Source organism: Protopterus annectens, chromosome 8.part0, assembly GCF_019279795.1.
Source record: "Protopterus annectens isolate FY-2018-M chromosome 8.part0, PAN1.0, whole genome shotgun sequence".
Classification (NCBI taxonomy): Eukaryota; Metazoa; Chordata; order Ceratodontiformes; family Protopteridae; genus Protopterus; species Protopterus annectens.
In genome coordinates, this window is record NC_056741.1 from 335,089,134 (window position 1) to 335,104,312 (window position 15,179).

The following is a 15,179-nucleotide window of genomic DNA, read 5'->3' on the forward strand; positions in this document are numbered from 1 at the left end:
TTTAAATTGCTAATTTTGTAGAGTTTTAATTGCATTTACTGTTTAGGACTACACACTCAAGTGTGTTAGACTTTTCTGTGTTTATTTACTGTATTATTGCATTGTTTAGCCTGTTTCAACAAAATATATATATATATATATATATATATATATATATATATATATATATATATATATATATTATCTTGTTTGCTAGTTTCCCACCTTTTCTAGCCAGTCCATATCCCAGGCCTTGCTTGTCTCAGGACTTTATTTTCTGTGCTCAGAGCTATCCAGACCTTGCTGTGGCAGAGGAAAGTCCTGCTGCCTACCAGCGGGACTGGTGAGCATTGTGCTGCCTGTCTTGGGCTGGAGGAGTGGTTTCCAGCTCTGAAGTTGTAATTTTGTTGGCCTTTTTGGGCTGATTTCTGTCCCTTTCAACTTTCTGGCTTAAAAACGCGTGTGTTTGCACATTTTTCACACCGTGCAGCACTATGAGGCTACAGTTAAACTATTCCAGGTGCCAGAAAGTCTGCTCTTCAAATTTTCCCTTAAAACTAGCTGATTTCTCAGTAGTAGCACTAAAATCTGAACCCCTGTGACTAGCACTTGCTCTAGAACCTGCTGTAAAGCACTAGGAAGCCTGAAACTGATACAAGCACTCAGCTCTCCTTGTCAATAAGGAGAAATTAATCATAGGTGCTAAACAGCCTACAATTGCAAAGTACCTTGCAAAGGTAAGGGAAAACCTTACAAAAAAGCACCTAAACAGGCATGCCCAAGGGTTAGCTTCTGGTGATGTCTCCTGTCCACCTGGTGAATCTGGGCATACTGGGGCAATGCGGCAACTGCCTCATGTACACAGACAATCCTCTCCTCCTACCACCCAACACTACAACCAGCGAGAGATGCACTTACATAGCCAAACTGGAAGCAAAGCTCTCTCCGGTCAAGACTGAGCTAGACAGTCAAGAGGAGAAGGCTAACACCTGCATTACACCTCTAGCAACTCATAGCCCTTCAAAACCCACAACATCAACTCCCACACATAGCAACACTAAACCCACATATGCGGAGGCCCTTAACATTAACCTGCCCAAGCAATAAGGAACTCCGAAGCTGAAACGCAAACAAACACCAGTCACAACCAAAGTGACACATAGCTCACAGCACCAGTGTGCCACCCAACAACAGCCCCTAAGGCAAGACAATGTACCCAACACTTTAGTCATAGGTGACTCTATAGTCAGGCACATTGATGTCCCACTCACCAGGATGAACAAGGAGAAAATTACAGTCAGCTGCCTGTCGGGTGCCAGGATCCGCCACATAACGCATGCACTCAAGTCACTCCACAACAAGTACAAATATGACTCTGTCATTGTCCATGCTGGAGCAAATGACTTGAGACTTACCTCCCTGGACTACATGAAAAGAGATATGGAAGAGCTCTTGGATCATGTGACCCAGGCAGGTATGACCCTAGCCCTGAGTAGCATCCTGCCTTCGCCCAGAATGATACCACAGTATAAGGACAAAATGATTGACTTCAACAATTGGCTAAGCTTCTGGTGTGATTCAAAGGGGATCCAGCATTTGTCTGCCTGGGAAGACATGATCGACAAACCACTATGCTTTGCCAGAGATGGTCTGCACCTGTCACTCCTGGGATTCAGGTTACTGGTTAAAGCTCTTGCCACCCCTATAGTGCCTTTTTTAGGCAAGGTTCAAAGGATAAAACCACCACCGTAACAGATACAAGCATGCAAAATCTGAAGGTAATGCTACTCAATGCTAGAAGTCTAAACCTCAAAATGCACTCTCTCGAGGCACTCCTAAAAATGGAGAACATCGATATCTGTGCAGTGACTGACACTTGGTTCAAGGCTCCAGAGAGCACCCCTGCAATACCAGGCTACAATTCTTACCACACTTTTTAGCCACAAAACCAAGACCGAAACACTAAAGGTGGAGGAGTGTCCATATTCACCAAGGATATTCACACCTCCAGGCTAGTTGCTCAACACAATGCATCTGAAATTCTCCAGGTGCAACTAACACTAGGTAAGACTGCAATCCAAATTGTAGCTTGCTACAGATCCCCCACCATACCCCAAAATTCTCACTACACCTTCCTAAACATACTGGAAAATATTAAGATACAACCAAACACCCTAATACTAGGTGATTTCAACTACCCTGCCATTAACTGGGAAAACTACTCGGGTACCAACTCCTTTTCCCAACAGTTCCTGGAATTCATAAATTCCAACGCCCTGGATCAACTAATCCATTGTCCCACCAGGGGCTCCAATATCCTAGACCTGGTCATTACCAACATGGGAGATAGATGCTCCACACCAGTGGTCACCCCCTCATTGGTCAGGTCTGACCATAAGCAAATCACCCTTGACAGCCACATCCCACCCTCACCCCCCCAGTAAGGAAACCTCCTTAAAAAACTTCTCCAAAGCCAACTTCATGCTACTGAAATCAGAAGTGACAAACTTCACAACACCCATGCAGATGGGATCTGGAAGTTTGACTGCAGAATCCTACACTAAGGCACTGTACGAGCACATCCACTTGTGCATGAATCGTGCCATCCCAAATAGAACCAAGATGCTCTTCTCCAAAAAAAGGAAGCCCATCTGGTGGTCCCCTGCTATAAACAAACTATACAACAGAAGGAAGAAACTGTTGCAGAAAAGAGGAAAATCCCAGGATGCAAAAAACTCCCTCACCAGCCTCAGTAAGAAGCTGAGATCCCTCATAAAATCCTCAAAAGCTAGTTACGAAAATAAAATTGCCAAAGATTCCAAAGACAACCACAAGGCATTCTATAGTTATGTCAAGAGTCTAAATGGCAATGCTCAGATCTGCTCTGAACTACAACAGAATGGCATTAAATGTACTGATCCCAAGGATATTGCCAATATCCTGGCAGATCGATTTAGTGCCAACTTCACTCCCCTCTCACCCCCTAAAGGGCCCATCTCAATACCAAAAGATTGCCAAATTCCGATACTCACAGCCACACAGGTAGAAACAGCACTCTCCAAAGCTAAGAATACAGCATCCATGTGACCAGATGACATCCCAGGCTGTATACTACATGAACTACAAAATGAACTGGCACCCCACCTAAGTGTCATGTTTAATCATAGCCTCACCTCAGGCTTCGTGCCCACTGAGTGGCGCACAGCTACAGTTATCCCGCTCCACAAGGGAGGATGCACCTTGGATCCCGGGAACTACCGTCCTATCAGTCTGACAAGCCTGATCTGCAAGGGCATGGAACGCATTATCATGGGACTTATAAACAAAGACATTGGCAACCTCCAGACACTGGACCCCACCCAGTTTGGGTTTGTGAAGGGCGGATCTTGTCTCCTGAATCTGATTGACTTCTTCAAGTCGGTCTCCAGAGCTGTGGACGAGGGTAAGGAGGTCCACACAGCCTATCTGGACCTCGCCAAGGCCTTCAACACCATCCCCCACTCTGGAATCATAGATAAACTTACTAAGCTGGGCATAAATCCCTACGTCACTGGATGGGTTGCCAACTGGCTTACTGACAGAACCCAGACTGTAAAAGTAGCTGACTCCAAATCCAGCTCCAGACAAGTGACAAGTAGAGTACCTCAGGGTTCAGTCCTGGGACCACTCTTGTTTGGCATCTACTTCTCTGAAGTACAGGCCAACACTAAGGGACTCTGGCTAACAAAGTTTGCAGATGACTGCAAACTGGGAGCCATTACTGAATCCCCAAATGATGTGGATATTCTACAAAAGGGCCTTACAGAAACAGATGCCTGGTGCCAGAGCCATGGGCTGAAGCTTAATGCCAAGAAATGTATAGTCATCCCCTTTGGAAAAAAACATGTACCCATGAACTACCACATAGGTGGCAGGACACTAAACGTCGAAAGTGTGATGAGAGACTTAGGGACACAAGTGGACAGTGGTCTCACTTTCGATAACCACATCGCCACAACAGTCAGGAAATCCTTCTAAGTGGCACACCTCATCACTAAGGGCTTTTCATCCAGAAAAAAGGAGGTCATTGTCCCACTGTACTCATCCCTCATTAGACCCATTATAGAGTATAATGCCCCATTTGGTATGTACCTCACAAGATATCTGCAACAGCTGGAAAGGCCACAGAAATACCTCACTAAAAGAATCACAGGCCTAAAGCAGATGCCATATGCTGACCGTCTAAAAAAACTCCAGCTATACTCTGTGGCATATCGTCTACTCAGAGGCGATCTCTGCTTAACATAGAAGGCCATGTCAAATCCTGAGCTGTTGGACATGCTCTACTTAAAGAAATCCCAATCCCTCAGAGCCACACGCTCCAGGGATCTAAACCTTATCATCACAATGAACAAAACATGCTGGAGGGATAGGTTCCAGACCCAGAGACTCCCCATACTCTGGAATAGACTGCCCATACATGTCAAGCAGAGCACCTCATTGGCCCTCTTCAAAAGGAACCTTGATGATTGGATGGGAGATAGGAAATTCACCCCGGGGATCATGTAAGTCGCCCTGCTACACAGGGGCCCAGAGAAGTAAATACTGTGGGAAAAGATTTCCAGGGAATTGTTATGGCTAGGCTTGCATAGGCCTTAGGGCCGATAGCCTACTACCAACCTATGAACCTATATCACTACCCAAAACTAAGCAACAAAAACATATTGGCATACCGTTTAATAAACAAGTGTCCTTCCATTTTTACCACAGTGGTTCTCAAACTGACAAACTATTTAAACAATTATGAGTTGCATACACGTTTTCTTGACTTCTTAGTCCTGAAGCCAAAACAGTCATTGCCATTAATATCTTACTCAAAATTTGAATGTGGCATTTCTTCCATTTCACTCCTCCCCTTTAAAATACCAAATCCTTCCAAGTAATTGAATACAAAATGCTAAGATGTAGTGATATTTCACCATTTACTGCACATAAAAATAATAACTTGTTTGTGTCCTTTTCAGACAATAAAATTGGCAAAAAAGTCGTCAAGGGTCTATTGCCCCCAAGGATCAGACTGTATATCAGCTTACTTTACTTCCTTTCTAATAAAACTACAAACCCAGTGAAAGCTCATTCTACAAGGGCTATGGGCTACTTTTTCTCCTTTCTTAAGCTTGCCATTGCCATTGCTGTGCTGTTGTGGTCATCTCCTCTCACATCACTTCTCATTTACAAATTGGACGTGGGGGCTTCATGATGACTCTTCGCTTCATTCCTTCCTTCCACAGTTTGTCCACAGTTTTTTTTAGGGTGAGCCACCCAGGAATCAGTGCTAGAGGTCCCATCCATCAGTCGAGATAGATAGAATATAATATCACCTAACAACATCTTTTAGCACTTACCATAACTTCAGATCCATAACCCATCATTCTAATAACCCCAACTCCCCCACCTTGAGATCAGAAGGGCTTCTGGACGAGAAGGAGAGGTTTTCGGGTTCCTGGCACAACGTTGGCATATATCATATGTATATGTGTGTGTGTGCATGTTGTGAGCGTGGTGTGCAGACAAACAAGTGCTGGGGAAACTGTGGTGGTGTAGAGCTGGATGTAGAATAAGCTTCAGCCAATAAGAAGTCATATATACGAGGATCGGCTCCGTGTAGTCTGGCGAGATATACGGGGAACAGATGGGAATGTAGACATCTCAGTTATGGTAAGTACATAACTAAAAGTTACGAGTCACAGACAGAGCTACCTTTCTATTAAATTTACATATCTTTCAACTTATAAATGAAACATATTGCTTAGCACTAATAAAAAAATAGTGTTCAAGCATTCCAGTTATTCCTTGCAAGCTTATAAAGCCACACAACTTATTTTTACCACAACAGTCCCTGTCCTCTTCTGAAAAAGCTTTCTCTGAAATACCCTGGCATCTTGGAATAGCTTGCCACATAAGATATATAACACAACAAGCCTGTTAGTGTTTAAGAAAATCTAAAAGAAGATCTAAAAAAGAAAACAACTATAAATGTTTTAGAAGTATACATTAACACCATCTCTTTGGACAAAAAGTTAGGACCAGTTTAATTCTCCTTAATTCATTCTTATGAAGATTTGTCTTATATTTTGTAATCTGCATAAATGATGTAAATATTCCCTGTGCCCATCATATAAAATGCATTCTTATCCTTCTTGGTAACTTGTGAAATGACATATAACTTCAAAAACTGTGATTTGATTATAAAATGTCTTAAATTGTGTACTCACAGTAAATAATATTTTACAGAGGATACAGCTGTTCTGGAACAGACTCCCCATCCACATAAAACAAAGTCAATCTCTGCCCATATTCAAGTGCAACATGGATCTGTGGATGGGTAACAGAATATTTAACTCCAAAGAAACAAATTTCAGCCAAGGACAGGACCTCAAATGGAAACAATTCTCTTTGTTGGATAAAACCACAATTGTGTATCCATTAAAGAGAACTGTTTCCATTTGAGGACATTGGCTGTAACTTGTTTCTTTAGAGTCATATTGTGTGATTCTGGTTCCCTAACAGAAAATGTACCCCATGACTGCTTCGTGTACTACTGGATGATCAGGGGCAGCTCCTAAATGCTTTATCCTTTGCATGGGTCCCCTCAAATTATCTATGGTATGATCCCACTTATTCTTATAAGGAGTAACATGTAATTATCCATCATGGGATGGGTAATGCCAAACTCCAACCAAATAGGATATGTTAATTTGAGCACAAAATGGGAAACTGGCTAGGCTTAAAATGACCCACAAAGACAGCTAACCAAGTACTCACTTATGAATCTATGAACCTATAAAGTAAATAATGTGGTGGCCATTACCTAAACTGACTTCTTGTCATTTCAGTAATATGTACCTCAACATTTTACAATAGTTATCTTTTATATAACCTTTGACTTACTTGGAAATATCTTCCACAGATCTGATGTTGTCATTTTCATTCATTCCTCAATGTATGGGTCTCAGATCGATCCTCAAATCTGACTAAGTCAATCTCTTAGATTCTTGGAGCCGAATCTCATGCTCCTTTTACCCATATTGCCCCTTGCTTGCCAGAGTACCTTAAATCTTCTTTGCTGCTCTAATGATAGTTGTGATTGTGTTCTCTCAAGCTCTGGGTTGCAGTTAATAGGTTTGTGAGTAAAATAATAGAATGTGTCTTCCTTTTTGATATTAATACATCACTTCTTTAGAACCCTTCCTCTCTTTACCCCATTTCAGCAGTCTTTCTAAACTTTTATTCTGTCTATTAGAGGTATTTCTGTTACCATAGTTGGTATTGGCCTTCCCTTACCTTACTTCTAAGGTAATTTCTCTTTTGTTACCATTGTTGGTACAAACATCTGTCTATCTAAATATATATATATATATATATATATATATATATATATATATATATATATATATATATATATATATATATATATATATATATATATATATATAAATTAGTATTTTGTTGCTGTTGTTTGTTGTCTCAGCATTGGTATGGCTGACAAGCCTACTGGTTTTAAGAAGTACACTTCCTGTCAGCGTAAGATACCCAATTCTAATGCCCACAGGAAGTGCGTATATTGTTTAGGTCCTTCTTATATGCAGGTGCCTTGTGAAATATGTGCTGGCTTTAATTTGAGGCCAATTAGTGACAGGTGGAATAAGTTTGTCCCGAAGGGCCTTTTGCCAGCTTCTTCCTCCTGTACTGCTCTACGTCTGGAGCCCAAACCCCCTCAAAAAAGCAAAGGTCATTGCAGCCCAATGAGCACAGGAAGCACTGTCCTATGCGATCTCCTGGATCTGCTCCAGGTTTGGAGCCATCCTCCAAAGTTAACAGACAGCTTTGGATCTGACAGCTTCTACAGTAAAGTCTACTCAGATCAGTAGTCCTAGATTTTCTCTGGAGCCTGTGTCTTCTAGACTAAGTTTTCCATTTTTACAGGAGACTCCCAGGAAGTTGTACTGCCCTCCTTCAATGTCTTTCTCAATCAGGTTCTCCTGAAGTCTTTCTAAGGCAGATCTGGACAGGATGATCAGGAAATTCCTTAAAGCACAAATTTAGATGGGGGTGTTGTAGACTCTGTCTGTCATCAGATCCATGAGCCTTCGGTCACCTTCACACCCCATAGCAACTCTTTCTCTGATATGACCCACTGTTTCAGAGCCATTGGATTCAAAAGATCTGAGAGTCAAAGTGTCGGATCCAAAGATAACACCTTTTTCTTCGGATCCGCCAGTTTCCCTGATTCATTTGGTGCCAATTCCTACTGAGCAGGATGAGTCTCAGAGCTGAAGCATTGCTGTCATATCCCAGGGTTTGACTTCAACTCTGAGGTTTTCAAAGCTGTTGCTTACCCTTAGAGCCTTGGCGCTGGACAGCACGGGTCCAACTCCCTTCTAGGAGGGGAGATCCGGGAGGGGTGGAGAACTGGCTGAACTGAGATCTTCAGCTCCAGAGAGGTTGATTTATACTTCTTCTGGACATTCTGCCTTTGAGGTAGAGGAGAGGTTTTCTTTTCCTGTCACAGGAAATCTTCTACTCTCACTTCATCAGAACTCTAAATCTCGTCATCCTTCTCCACAGGGAGAGCCAGTCTGTAAGAGATTCCAGGCAGTTCCTGTTCAGGAAATTCCCATCTCTTCCAATACCTGACCAGAACATCCCACTGAAGAGGTCCACTGGAAGAGAACATGCAAGAGGAGGCACTTAGATTCCCTTCATTATTGTTTAACCAAGGACACTGATTTTGATGAGGGGAAAGTGTCCCCTAGGTCTCCACCTAAGGATGTCTGCTTTGGAGACATTTTAGAGATACTGCACCAAAAAGGTGGTTAGGCCTCCCAAAGCCTTTCCCAAGAGGAATTGGAAGCCTTCAGTTCTGGCCTTTCTATGTCTTGTGCTACCCCCCTGGTGGATGACCTTATAGACTTTGTCTCCTGCTGAGCATGGAAGGAACTGGACACAGTGGTGCATATCCCCTACCGACCAGACAAGATTCTAGGAGCACCCAAAGACAGGCAGTTTTAGAGTAAGGGAATCCCTGTAGATGCTATGGTTGTGGCAGCAGCCACCAAAAAGGAATCTATCTGAACAGAGTTCCTCTATCCACCCTCTTAACAGAGAATCTAGGGCATTGAACAGATTTGGAAAGCATGTTTATGCTTCAGTGACATTTGCCTTATGGTCCCTTAACTACCTTAACTTCTACAGAGGGACTTGATCAAAGAACTCTCTAATTCTACCCTTGAGTCCATTTCGGCACAGGAAAAGAAAACTTATTCCTCCCAACTGGCCACCCTACAATCTATATTCAACGTGTCCATTAGGCTAATATCTCACGCTGCTGAAGCTTGCTCAGGGGATGCTGGTTCAGGCATCGCCATCAGGAGACATGCCTGAATGACACTGTGTGACTTTGCAGAGCCCTTTAAATCTTGTTTCATCAATGCTCTTTTTGATGGATCTTCCCTGTTTGGCCCCATGGTTAAAGACACACTTTCCTGCAGTGAGCAAGATGGAAATACTTTATCTGCTGTTGGAATCTGTTTCTGTACCCAGCAGAGATCTTTATCTAGAATTCAGGAAGGTGGTAATAAGATGTAGTTCCGAAAATCTCAAGGACCTTTTCAGGACTCATGGGGATTTTTCTCCTAGAGGCAGAGGGGGGAATAATAACAGAAGACACCATCCTCATGGCTGAGGGGGTCTGCAGAACAAAGGCTCTTGAGATTCTTTCTCAGACCTTTTCAGTAATCCTGAAAGGTTGCCCGACTCTTTTTCTCTGGTGGCAGTCAGGGGCACTTTTTCTTGTACCCAAATGCCTGGACAGCCATTACAAAAGATTCTTGGGTGCAAAGGATCATGTCCAGAGGATACTTCATTCCTTTTTCACAAAACCCCTCAGAAAAGAGATATCTCCCAGATGTTCCACCCAAACTGAGAGAGTTAGCAGCCTTAGAAATTCAAAAGCTGCTAGGAAAGACAGTCATCCAAAAGGTCCCACCAGACCAAGCAAGATATGGAATTTACTCAAGATTCTTTTTAGTGCCAAAGAAATCAGGGGACCTGAGACATATTCTAGATCACATTCATCTAAATCAGTTTGGAAGACCTCCAAGTTCCGGATGGTCACAATTCAGTCCATTCTGCCTCTTCTACAGAAGGACAACTGCATGTGCTGTAGAGATCTTCAAGATGCATACTATCACATCAAAATAAACAGGCACTCTCGAAGATATCTTTGCTTTCAGCTGAGAGCCAGTCATTACCAGTTCAGAGCCATGCCCTTTGGTCTCACCACAGCTCCCAGGGTGTTCACCAAATGCATGGCAGTGGTGGCAGCTCATCTCAGAGACTGCACAGATTCAGATTGTTTCCTTATTTAGATGACCAACTCCTTTCTGCACCAACCAAGCAACTCCTAGAGAAGGCCAGGGTTACTTACTCCTGTTGTGTCCATTCCTAGGGATCACAGTGAATCTTTTCAAGTCCCAACTTCAACCAGCTCAAGTCCTGGAGTTTATAGGAGCTTGCCTGGACACAGTTAAACAGTTTGCATTCTTACCCTGGAGCAGAATTCATTCCTTAAGATTGCATGTTAGACAGATTCTAGACCATCCCTCTCCTCCTGCCATACTGGCTCTTCAAGACTCAGGTTCGATGGCTGCAGTGATCACCCTATTACCCATGGCTCGCTTAAACATGAGACATCGCCAGTAGACCCTGTCGGTACAATGGTCAATGCTTCAGCATCCACTGAAGTATCCTATAAAGATTTTGTGAGCCTGCAAGGATTCCCTACTTTGGTAGGTCCAGTCCAACGAACTTAGTCAGGGATGCCCATTTATCTTTCCTTCCCCAAAAGCCACATTGACCACAGACGCCTCACAACTGGGTTGGGGTAGCATTTCTTGGGAAGGACTGTTGAAGCCACGTGGTCCCCAGACGAGATCAATTTGCATATCAGTGTTTTAGAGATGAGAACAGTCCTATTAGCATTGCAAGTCTTTCAGAACTGTCTTCCTCTTAGAACAGTTGCTATACAGTCAGACAATATGTCAGTGGTTTGGTACATCAGCAGACAAGAGGGGGAATCAGATCTTAACCCCTTTGTCGAGAAGCAATGAAAGTCTGGCAATGGGTGATATCTTCCAACTGCTTTCTTCTAGCAATGAACATACTGGGGAAAACCAGTGTTTTAGCTGACAAGCTCAGCAGAACCATCCTGATGCTGCATGATTGGTCTCTCAGTGTTGAAGTGACGGAAATTATTTTTTGTCACTGGGGTCAACCTTGTTGCAACCTTTTTGACTCTCCCTTCAGCAAAAAGTGCAGCAGGTTCTTTGCCCCAATTCCGTCTTAGGGCAGTCACCGAGAGATACTCTAGTCCATGTTTGGCCTAGCAGTCTCCTGTATGCTTATCCTCCCCTTCCTTTAATGTCCAAATTTCTCCAGAAAGCACAATGGTTGAAGAGCAAGGTAATCCTCATTGCCCCCTTCTGGCCTCAGCAGGTATGGTTCCCATTCTATAGTTTCATCTTCTATGTCTGCCTTGGACACTAGACCCAAGTCTGAATCTACTTTTGCATCTATTGGGAATGATTCATCCAGATATTCAAGGCCTCAAGTTAACCACCTGGTTTCTCCAATTCCAATGATGGCTAGATAGTCCAGGCTGTCCTCTCTGGTTTGTCAGATTTTATCCTTTTCTCAAAATCCTTCTACCAGAAAGATTTATAAGAGTAAATGGAGATTTTCATATTGGGCGGAACAAAGAAAACTGGATCCCTTTACAGCTCAGATTCCTGCTGTATTAGATTTTCTGGCTTCAATCTTTCAGAGTGGTGCCAGTTTCTCCACTGTAAAAGTCCAGCTTGCAGCCATTTCTAATTACCACATAGACCATAATGCCTTCCCTCTAGCTTCTTCTAAAATTTGAAAGACTTTTCTGTTTCTGAAGGGTACTCTTCTGCTTACACCTCCAGTAAGAGACCCTAGTCTATCCTTGGATCTTACTGTTTTACAACAAACTTTAATCCAAACCCCCTTTAAACCTTTAGCTAAGTCATATCTAAAATTTCTTTCTTGGAAAACAATTTTTCTTGTTGCCATTACATCTGCAAGGCAAGTTTCTGAACTCCAAGCACCCTCTTCAAGACTGCCTTATTGGATTTTTCACAAGGACAGAGTGATCTTACATACAAACCCTTCCTTCCTACCTAAAGTTGTTTCTGAGTTAAACATAAATCAAGTAATCAATTTACCAGTCTTATTTCCAAAATTTGACAATAAGGGAGAACACATGCTACATCTTTTAGATGTACATAGACAACTTTGTTTTTACCTACATAGAACAAAAGGATTTTGGAAAAACAATCAACTGTTTGTTTCCTTTGCTAAAAACAAGTTGGGAAAACCAGTATCTAAAGTTACCTTAGCTAAATGGATAACAGATTGCTTTTCCTTTGTATATTCTCTGAGAGGATTGTCCTCACTTAAATCTCCAAAGGCTGATTCGACTAGATCCATGACTACATCATCTGCCTTTTGGGCCAGAGCTTCAACTGATGGCATTTTTGCTGCAACCACTTGGTCCAATTCTTATATCTTTATTGCTCATTACAAGTTGGACATCATATCCAGGAACAGGACTGCTTTTGGCTCAGTGGTTCTCTGGAATAATTTTCATGAGGGCCACCTAAGATTAATGTAGCTGGGGAGTCTGTCCCATATGTTGCGGAATGAATGAAAATGACAACATCAGATATTAAAGTTATGTACTCACCATAACTATGCATCGGTGTTGTCCATTTTCATTCTTCCTCAACTCTCCACCCACCTTCTCATTATCCTTATCCTTTGGGAGTGACCTGATGTGGTTTATGGGAACCATTATTCCCAGTTTGAGCCACTCTCTGTCTGTACTCTGTTTTCTTGTTATATTTATCAGCAACAAACTCAATCTGATGTAATCTGAAAAGCAAGGGGTATTATTGTTAAAGGGCAGAGTTTGAGAGTCAGATCCAGGAATCTAAGAGATTGGGTAGTTTGATTCCAAAGATTGGATCTGAGACACATACGTTGAGGAAGAATGAAAATGGACAACACAGATGCATACTTATGGTTATTACTTAATTTTAATATATTTATGTTTTACTTCATCCAGTGCTGTATAATTTGCTTTGTACAGTAGTTTCACACGGTGATTAAACATATAACAAACTATTGTCAATGTTTAATTAATATTACATTTTTGTATTGTGCAATTGATTTATTCACTGATGTGTAACAGCATTATATTATTAAGTTAATATTTCATATTTTCTGTTCTTATATGTCTTGTCTTTGTGATGCTGGCCTGGGTCATGATTGTACATGGTGATTATACCAGCTCACTTATCTGGTTATCAGACAAATGTAAGTAAATAAATCAATGAGAAACAAGCTAGCTATTATGACTTGGTCTTGAGTTTGAAAATTGTTGTTTGACTGCTAACTCACATGTCTTGACTGCTGATTTTTATTTCCTTTTTAGTGTTGTTAAGAAAGTGAAGATGGGGAAAAAGGAGAAAGGAGCAAAAGAGAAGGGAACAGCAAGCAGTGAAGAAGAACAAAAAAGCTCAGGTAAAGGATAGCAATACTAACCATTGCGCAGTGGAAATATTAAGCTAAGGCTTATTTCCTGATCTGATGCAAGGGAGGAAAGGAAACAAAAAAATCAGCATAGAGTTTAGACAAGTTATACAAGATATAAAATCATTTTTATAGAACAAAGCCAAAATATAATTTTCAGTGGAAATGCAGCAAAAATGCCTCGTATGAAACTGTTTTTTTGCCATTCACGTACACATTAGTAAAACACTGATCTGATGTTGTTGACTTCATTTGCTCTTCAACCTATGGGTTTAGGATCCGAGCATCGGATCTGACTTGGCTGCATACCAAATCTGTAGGCTTCAATGTCTGAGCTCTACCCTACTCATGATGCTCCTCTCCTCCAAATCCCTCAGATCTTGTTTGCTGAACTTCGCTAAGCATTGGGTTCTCACACTCTGAGCTCCTCAGGGCTGTTAATCGGTCAGTAAGTAAATTTTTGCTTAATATCTGAGCTAAATTTTATAGTTTGCCTTTCCTATTTCCTATTTTCTTTTTCTGCCTTAGAGCAGTTTTCTAAAAGAGTTTAATTCTCTTTCCTTCCCTACCCCTTTCCCTTCTGACTTATAGATATAAAAACAAAGTTTCTAGTTTTGTAGAACTTTAAATTTATCTTTACACTAATTACTCTATCTCTCTCTTGGTGTGTGTGTGTTTTTGCCATAGTTGCTGGTCTTGTTCTAGTCAGCATGGCCGATTCAAAACCCACTGGGTTTACAAAGTGCAGCACATGTGGGCACAAAATCCCACTTTTGGATGCGCACTCAGAATGTGTGGTGTGTCTTGGGGTGGCTCATCTGGATTCTGTTTATTCTATTTGTGCCAGCTTTAATCAGAGGGCACTAATGGATCAGTGCAACAAGCTTATTTTAAAGGGACTCCTTAGTTCTTCTTCCTCAGTTACCCGATCCACTTCAGGGTCTCAAACTCCTGCTAAGAAGCATGACGAGCAGAAGAGATCCCCCAGTAGATCCTGCCATTTGGGGGAACCTCCCGCCAAAATTTCCAGACCCTTGGAGTCGATCACTTCAGTGCCTATTGTCATTCAGGCCTCCCCTTCAGGCTAGAGCCAAAGTTTCTCCCCAGAGCTGGTGACAGCCAGACCCAAGTCCTCTCTCCAGCAGCAGCCCAGGTCCTCTTCCAGGCCTACTTTGGTAGCTTCTTCCTTTAGGTCCTCCTGAAGCCTTTCCAAAGCTGAGGTGGACAGCATGATGGTTACATTTCTCAAGGCACAAATTCAGCTGGGGATCTTGCCTGCTCCATCCCGTGCTGGATCCGTGAGCAATATTCCTACCTTCACCCCTATCTCTCATTCTCCAATCCACCCCTGGATATCAGAGTTATCAGGTCCCAGAGCTTTCTCTTCCTCTTGGGGCATCGGCATTTGACAGCTCGGCTCTGACTCCTCACTCAGATCCAGGGAGTTTTGGGGGTTTATGGAGCTTCTCTGTTGACAGCTTCAGCTCTGGTGGGGGTGCCTATGGTGTCCTGATCTCCCTTGGTGTTCAGGGTGGTGAAGAGGG

The 15,179-nt window shown here is 42.4% G+C and overlaps 1 protein-coding gene across 4 annotated transcripts in view; it reads left to right on the forward strand.

The window, feature by feature from the left end:
• The window catches only part of LRRC71 (leucine rich repeat containing 71), a 2,015,367-nt gene that overhangs the window by 792,841 nt on the left and 1,207,347 nt on the right, over positions 1-15,179 (forward strand). For all 4 annotated transcript variants that reach the window (XM_044079834.1, XM_044079832.1, XM_044079831.1 and 1 more), the window contains exon 2: positions 13,538-13,626. In XM_044079834.1, the coding sequence (XP_043935769.1) occupies positions 13,538-13,626 (89 nt within the window). The remainder of the gene's footprint in view (positions 1-13,537; positions 13,627-15,179) is intronic.